At 35.7% G+C, this 8,562-nt stretch overlaps 1 protein-coding gene across 14 annotated transcripts in view; it reads left to right on the top strand.

Annotated features, from left to right (window-relative positions):
• CPEB2 (cytoplasmic polyadenylation element binding protein 2) overlaps positions 1 to 8,562 on the top strand; it is a 68,803-nt gene that overhangs the window by 56,244 nt on the left and 3,997 nt on the right. For all 14 annotated transcript variants that reach the window (XM_055385677.2, XM_055385678.2, XM_031010408.3 and 11 more), the window contains 4 exons: positions 805 to 923; positions 1,571 to 1,685; positions 4,480 to 4,661; positions 8,558 to 8,562. The exon at positions 8,558 to 8,562 is cut by the window's right edge and continues 3,997 nt beyond it. In XM_055385677.2, coding sequence (XP_055241652.2) covers positions 805 to 923; positions 1,571 to 1,685; positions 4,480 to 4,661; positions 8,558 to 8,562 — 421 coding nt within the window. The remainder of the gene's footprint in view (positions 1 to 804; positions 924 to 1,570; positions 1,686 to 4,479; positions 4,662 to 8,557) is intronic.

Consider the following 8,562-nt stretch of genomic DNA (forward strand, 5'->3'; position numbering starts at 1 on the left):
TGCCTTCTTTTTATAATGTAGTCTATTCTGTCTGCTGGATACATGATTTTTTATTAAAGATTGACAATTGGTTGTTTACAAGTCTAGATAGTCTCCAGACAGTTTGAAAAATGTATTCCACTGCTTTTCCAAGTTGAGGCTTGATTTAAAAGTTTTGATCCATCTGACCCATGTTTTATTAAGGAACATGTTTCATTCCAGCCTTCCTACTGTAGCTTTCTTAGTATCATTGGGAAGTTTTCATGAGACTGTGGAATGTTTCCTCTGCTTAGGGGATTTCCTGGACCTTTCCAAGTGCGTTCCAGTCTAAAAGTCTAGAACTTGGATTAACCTGAGGGCATTTATAGCAAACTTTAGCTCCAGATATACTCACCTGGTTAATTCTGCCAAGCTCTTTAAGAAGGTAGTATCACTACTAGAAAGCGCATGGGAGACCTTGGGGCTGACCTCGGTTTGAAATTATTCAACCAACTATTTACTATGAGACTGACTTTGGTGGTACTTTGATTTTTTTCTTCTGTAAAACAGGAATAATATTTCATAGTCTTGTGAGAATCAAATACTAATGCATGTAAGTTAATACAGTATGGGATAGCAAGTGTTCTATATAAAGTAGCCAATTGCTTTACTGAGTATCTGTTTTAATGTGTATTACATAAGATATTGTGTTCTCTTATATTGGTTTTTTATCCTATTTGATAGTTTGTTTTTTTTTTCAAAAGCATGTATTTTCTAAATAGTACTGAAATTTGGAGTAAAATCACTTGGCTTGACATATTGCCTCATCTTTAATGGTTATTCCAGGCTATGCATTTCTTCTCTTTCAAGAAGAGAGCTCAGTTCAGGCACTAATTGATGCTTGTATTGAAGAAGATGGAAAACTCTATCTGTGTGTTTCTAGCCCTACTATCAAGGACAAACCAGTAAGTAAATACCACATGAACTTCAGGCTACAAATGCAAATTTTTCAAAAATTGTTTTGAAATGATTGTTAATTAATAAAAGAACAATTAAACTACCATGTTGAGTTTTAGTTTTTGAAACATCCAGATAATTTATAGCAGGAGTCCCCAACCCCTGGGCAGTGGACCAGTACTGGTGGTCCATGATCTTTTAGGAACCAGGCCACACAGCAGGAGATGAGTGGCAGGCAAGCCAGCATTACTGCCTGAGCTCCGCCTCCTGTCAGATCAGAGATGGCACTCTGTTCTCATAGGAATGGGAACCCTATTGTGAACTGCACGTGCAAGTGATCTAGGTTGCATGTTCTTTATGAGAATCTAATGCCTGATGATCTGAGGTGGAACACTTTGATCTCGAAACCATCCTCCACCACCTCCATCCTTGGAAAAACTGTCTTCCTCAAAATTGGTCCCTGGTGCCAAAAAGGTCAGAGACTGTGGATTTATAGTATCTAGATCAACAAAAGTTATAAAAATAATTTGTTTCCAGATCCCACTATACAAATTTTTAAGCAATAAAAGAATCACTATTAACTGGCAAAAACAAACAAACAGAAAATTCTCATAAGCCATCAAGGGAGTAAGACCCAATGTAATTTTCTTCATAGGTTCAAATACGTCCTTGGAATTTAAGTGATAGTGATTTTGTAATGGATGGTTCTCAGCCTTTGGATCCCCGAAAAACAATTTTTGTTGGAGGTGTTCCTAGGCCATTAAGGGCTGGTAAGTAGAATGTTAACAATTTTGTTTAAAAAAATCATTTAAATATGTCCTAGTCAATTTAATAAACGTTTGGAAGCTATTGTGTACATGACACTATTGGACAGAGCAGGAGCAGATTCTGCATGCACCAATTGCTGCTAACTACAGAATTTTGAAACAAATTCTGAGGCCCCCTCTTGAAACTCTCAAACTGGAGAATTGGGTACTTATCTACCAATATTAGTGCAGTAGCTAACTCAAAGCAAATCTATAAGAATCCACCTAAATACTTCCGATTTCCTAAGTGTACCTCTCTGAGATAAGAGAATTTGGGGTCTGTTTATTTTGTGTAGATCGATTCTGATATCTGAAAAAGAAATACGGGATTTTTTTCTCTTTTATCTATATTTTAATCATTAAAGTAGCACTTTAGATAAGTGAATGATGATAAACTTCTGTTTATCAATAACTAGGAACCAAAAACCTACCAAAATATGTCACATAGGAATATAATTGTAGATGTATATGCCCACTTTGCACATGTTAGATGGTACTATGCACCATGTGTAGAGTGTTAGTGATTTCCATCACTGAGAACATCCTCTCCCCAGTCGTAGAGGTATATGTTAAAGAACTATTCATACATGGAAATACTTATAGAATATGATGACTTCTACAAAGAAGTACTATAGGGAACAGAAGAGCATGTAGCAAGGAAATATGATATCTGATATCTTGAAGGTATTTGAAGTCTGATATCTTGAAGATATTTGTAGTTGAGCTGACATATAAAGACTGGGCAAAAGGAGTAGGATCAGGGTGGTGGTAGGGTTCTGAGGAATGTGTTTCACAGAAAGGGAACAGCTTATTTAAAGGTCTTGAGTGGAGGGAAACAGGGTGCTTTGAAGGAACTGAAAGAAGCCCAAAGTGCCTGACTTGGGATACAAGGAGTGAGGGAAGGGACACGAGACAGGAGTCAAATCATACAAGTCTAATAGACTAACTTGTTATTTATCCTCAGAGCAAGGGTAAACCATTGAAGAGTTTTTAAGCAAAAGAGAGACTTCATTATCTTTGCAGTTTTCAAAGTTCACTTTAGCTAATGATTCAGAGAGAGGGGGGCCAGGGTGAGAGTAAATGCGGGCAGACCAGTTTAATATCCTATTATTACAATCCAGGAGATAGACAGTGGTGGCTTGGATTAGTGGTAGCAGTGGAGAAAGCCAACTGAACAGAGGTGACAGATATTTATGAGGTAGACACAAAGACTGAATCTCATCTTTCAGTCATAAGCCACTGGATGGATAGTGATGCCTTTTACTGAGATGGAAGGAACACTGGAGAAGGAGCAGATAGGGAGGGAAGATTGTGGTCTTGGTTTTGAACACAAGTTTATGGCACCATTCAGAGCTCCCAAATAGAAATTTCAATTAAACCATGGTATATGGTATATTTTTTATGTATTTTTATGGTGGTGTCTGGTGTATTTTTTAAGAGAATCACTCTTTATACTGTTTTAAAAACAAGCTGGGAAGGCAAGGGCCAAAAGCAAAGAGAGATAAGGTTATTGCCATGAACCAGATGAAAAATGATGTTAGCATGAATCAGGATGTTAGTGATGGAGGTGAGGCGATTGGACTCTAGATATGTTTTAAAATCAAGTTTACAGGATTGCATGTGCAGTATGGAGCAAGGGAAGAATACACAAAGAATGAAGCCAAAGATCTTGACAACTTCATCTTTTCTGTTGCTTTCTAACTGGGTCAGCAGAAACTCATTGGAGCAGGTTTAATGGGATAGGGGAAGATTATGAGTTCCATTTTTAATATACTGAGTGTGGCCAGTGCCTGTTAAATATCGAGTTGTCCAATAGACAGTTTTGCATGTACAAGTGCGGCATCCATGGGAGAGGTCCACACTAGAGATAAAAATGTAGGAGCTTAAAAACATATAGATGGTGTTTAAAGCTATGATACAGGATGAAGGTACCAAAGCCAGGAGTGTAGATAGTGTTGCAAGGATTGAAAGTTAGGGTACTCTGACATTGAAAAGTTAAGGCGTTTAGGATGAACTATCAAGGAAGACTCAGAAGAAATGTATCAGTGAGGTAGGAGCAGAATTAGTGGGATAATATATTCTAGAAGCCAGATGGAGAAAATATTTGAATGAGAAGGAAGGGATTAATTGTGTTCAATGCTACTTACAGATAGATTGACCATTGGACTTGGCTTGAACAATTATAGTGGAGTCATGGTGTGATAGTCTGGTTAGAAAAAGAGTTGAATAAAGAGAAAGGGAGGAGAGGAATTGGGGGGAATACTGGAACAGATTTTGAGAAATTTGGTTGTAAAGGGGAACAGAGAAATGGAGCAGTAGCTGAGAGGGAGAAAAAGTGTTACGGGAATTTTTTTTAAGATAGGAAAATTATAGTGTACTTGGGAAAACTGATTGTATAGAAGAGAAAGGGGAGAATTGCTGAAGCAGTGTCCTTAGTGAGAGTGTATGGGATCTAGTATGCAAGTGAAAGGATTGGATTTAGGAAAGAGCATGGAACTATTTCTCTATAGGACAGAAGATAGAGTATATAGTGGGTTTAGTGCTGTAAGTAGGTAGATGTGATGGTGGTGAGTCACTTTATAGTTTAAAAAAAGCATCCTTGATCCCCATCCTTTTTTAACAACAGCCTCTTATCTGCCATTCTACTCCCGGTCAAATGATAATATACTATTGACTTTTACGTTTTACAAAAAGTACTTAAAAATTGTTGATTACTGTGTTCTCTCACATTTGATGTAAACTTCTTTTCCTTTTGAAGTGGAACTTGCTATGATCATGGACCGGCTGTATGGCGGAGTTTGTTATGCAGGAATTGATACAGATCCTGAGCTAAAATACCCAAAAGGTGCTGGGCGAGTTGCTTTCTCCAATCAGCAGAGCTATATTGCTGCCATTAGTGCTCGGTTTGTTCAGCTTCAGCATGGTGATATTGATAAACGTGTAAGTTGCATATTGGGAAATCACTTATGTCTTATAATAAGGTGCTGATCCAAAGCCTCATACCCTAACGAGTTAATAATATAATTTGAACACTTTAATTTTTATACTTCTTTAAGTCTTAAAGGATATTATATAAAAATATCCTTGAAATGGAAAATTACTGAACACACTTTAAACTTTAGGTATAATATAAAAATATTAATATCATTGTGCAGCCATGTCAAAATTTTTTAATCAGCCAGTAAGGTCAAATATTCTAACCGTGGAGGCAGAGGTTGTTTTAAGAGCCTGTACATTTGGAGTCAGACTGCCTGGGATTGAACCCCATTTCTACAAATTAACCTTCTGTATGCCTCTTTTTCCTCACTTGTAAAATAGAAAACAATGATAACATGTCTTTCTCAGTAATTTTGAGGATCAAATGAATTTACATATATATAAGCACTTAGAATAGAACTTGACGGAGAGTGTTATTTAAATGTTTGTTTTCATTTGTCACAAAATCTAAAATAAAAATGCATTGTGTGTATTTCTCTAAAATAATTGACCTAAACTTAAAATTTTTTTAGTAGCATTGCTTGAATCATCACAATAAGAACTTTTAAGAAGTACTAGGAATGATAACTGAAACCCCTACTGAATAATTCCAACTACTGACTACCTTCTAAAATAGGGAAAGACACTAGCATTCATTTACAAATCTATTTTGTGCCAAAATCTGTGAACAGTTCCTATACATAGCTAAATATATTATAAAATAATCATGTTTATAATTATAGTATAGCAGAAATACATTAAGAATATGCGGGTAAATGAATTTTTTATATCTGAATTAGTAGATAGAAGATAACAATTTGAGTGGGTACTCCTTTTCCCCAATATAACAGTTTCTTCAGGCCTCTTCTGGGGCTGTTTGGCACATTAAAAGACTATTTTGGGGACAGGGAAGCTGGTTAATTAATACCGATTGACTAGACCATGCATGCTAGAAGTAGTCCTCAATGTAATTACCCAACCGTCTCATTTAGAAAAGAAACGCAGCATAGGTTCAGTTCACAAATGCAGAGTAGGTTTTTGTTTGTTTGTTTGCATTGCTACTTAAAAGGTTGCCAAAAAAAAACTAAGAGGAGGTGCTCTGCTTTTGACAAGACACGCATACATAACTTTTCTGAACTTGTCTGAACATGAAGAGTTCCTGTAGTGTTGTGGTTCTCAACCTCTGCTGTACATTATTCACCTGGGAACTTAGAAAAATCTTGACATTTGGGTCCTACCCCCTGAGGTTCTGCTGAATTGGTTATAAAGCTCCGGAAGTGACACAAATGTACAGCAGTGGTTTAGACCGCTAACAGAGAGGTGATAGGTCACAGACGACGTTATTTACAGAGTATATAATCATGGTATTTAATATACACTACCAGAAGAAAAAGACTGTTACAGTGTCATACCTCATACCTCTTTGTTTCTGAAATTATAGTGAAGGACCGATTATTTGGAGCAGAGTATTGACTCTTAAAGAGCAACTCAGTTGCAGAGCAGATGAATTGAGATACATGTGCCTTCTTAAAAAGGCATTGAAATACCTGAGGGAAAAGCTTATTTTCTAAGATATGTGCTACAAAGGTAATTTTGAACTGTATTTGAAAGAATTTGAGCCTTAAATATTTTACAAGTCACTAATATTGCTTATACAAAGAAATATTAAACCATTAACCTTTATACCTTTCATCTCTCCAATATGAATATGGTTATTAAACCATAAAAATTGAATAAATATACGTGTATAACTGCCAACCCAGAGATACACGGGATACTTATTTGGCGGGAATGAAAATTGTTTATTCCACTTAACTTTTTAGACTCATGGATACTGTGGTTTAGTTCCTATCTGATAGCTGGAAAGCAGTCACCACAGATGTGTAATTCATTATATTTTTTTGTATGTTATTTCATAAGTAGTATAATTCACTGTGACTTCTAGTAAATGTTAGAAAATAAGACTAGGTGAAGTGTAGTGTTAATGAAACTTCCTTTTGCATATGGAAGAGTTTAATTATTAGAGATTATTAATGAAAAATAGGTTTTGAAATTCAATTTTCCATCTTTAAAGTCTGGTTTTGAGTAAAGTAGGTTAGCTTCATAAAACTAATATCTAGAATTTTTAAAATACAAATAATTGAAATCATTGCATTTGTGAAATTTTCATTCAACAGTTTTATATTAAAATGTAACTCCTGAACATCTGGCGTTTTATCAGGTATTATGGAAGTGAAGTAAACATCACAGACCCCGGTTTCAATCTGTCTAAAATCTTATTTTAAAAAAAAAAAGAAATAACCATGAGAAAGAAACCCAGAAGGCATTTGTAAATGTATTGCATTTATGCATATATTTATAGCATTTCTACTTCATGCTAGATATTCTTCTAGGCACTGGGAACTGAATGTTGAGCAAATGGGTGTTGTCCCAGTGTTCATGGAGTTTATAATTCAGTGAGATGAAATCCAGTTAACTCTCACGCTACCTTAATTTATTCTTCGTTTGTAATAATGTTCCCATAAAGGAAAAAGTTGAGAGATAAAAATTAAGCATAACAATTTTAAAAATTTGTGTTAAAGATTGTAAAGCCACTGGAAAAAAGGTTAAAAACTCTTAACTGACAAAAGAGAACTCATAAATCAATTTAGAAAACAAACAAAACTCCAGCAAGAAAATATGCAAAAGATACAAACAAGCAATTCAGAAAAGCCAAGTGTCGAATATACATAAAATATATTTATCCTAATCCTAATCAATGAAATATAAACAACAATGTAATTCCATTACCTGTCTATCAAATGAACATCCTACAGTTCTTGTAATCAACTTTTAGGTTGTTTCTAGTTTGTTGTTGTTCTTACAAATAATATTGCGGAAAATATCCTTATATTCATTTTATGCACTCATGCAAGTATTTCAGTAGAATACATTCAGAATACAAACTGTTGGGTCATTACTGTTTACTATAGGCAAACTTTACTTTATGTCAATCCAGTCCTTCAGAACACTCAGTGTTCTGTTGTCTCCTAAGGAACAGCTGAGCTGTTATGCTGTCTGGCACTTTTCAGCCAAACAACAGTAAAAACCTTCCATTCATAAAGTTATCACAAGCGGGAAAGCAAGGCTATTGCAGCTAATAGTAGCTAATACTAATTTATAGAATATTTTACCATGTGCCAAGCACTGTCTTATGCTTTTACATTCACAATTTAAGCCTCACAACTCTGAGACAGGATCTGTCATTCCCACTTGACAGATGTGGAAACTGAGGTGGAGAAGTTTATCATTCAGAGCTGACTCCAGTCTGAAGTGTTCTGCCAAGTCAGACCTTCACAACGGGACTTGTACTTTATATCTTATAAATTTACAGAAGTCTAGGCATGCCCTTTGTAAGATTCTCCACAGTTCTGGCTTGTCTGTGCCAGTTATTTCCAAGCAGAGTGTGACTCGCACCTGCAGTGGAGAAGCGCTGCCTTAATCAGTGGCTGTTCGGGTTCTGCCATCTCACAGGTGATATTGGAATGAGGGGAAAAGGTGTGGAAACTGTCTTCCATGACTACTTGATATCTCTTTTGTTTTTCACTCATAATCTCCCCTAACTCTGAAAATACCAGCACACAGGTGTTTCAAAGATGTTATTCAAGAAAGGTGAGAGTGGAATGTTTTGCAAATCAGATTTTTATAGATTTTTAAAGTGTTTTAACCTACTACATTGTAAAGCTCCTTCCTTGAGAAACTGCCCATTTCCTCGCCTTTTAATGCTGGTCCTTTTTTTCTGCTGTAGAAACATTTTAAGTTATTACAGAATTTGATTTCTGAAGCAGACCCTAATGAGACTTACTTTCTTTTTTTTCAAGGTGGA

The sequence above is a fragment of the Gorilla gorilla genome, chromosome 3 (assembly GCF_029281585.2).
Source record: "Gorilla gorilla gorilla isolate KB3781 chromosome 3, NHGRI_mGorGor1-v2.1_pri, whole genome shotgun sequence".
In the NCBI taxonomy this organism is placed as follows: domain Eukaryota; kingdom Metazoa; phylum Chordata; class Mammalia; order Primates; family Hominidae; genus Gorilla; species Gorilla gorilla.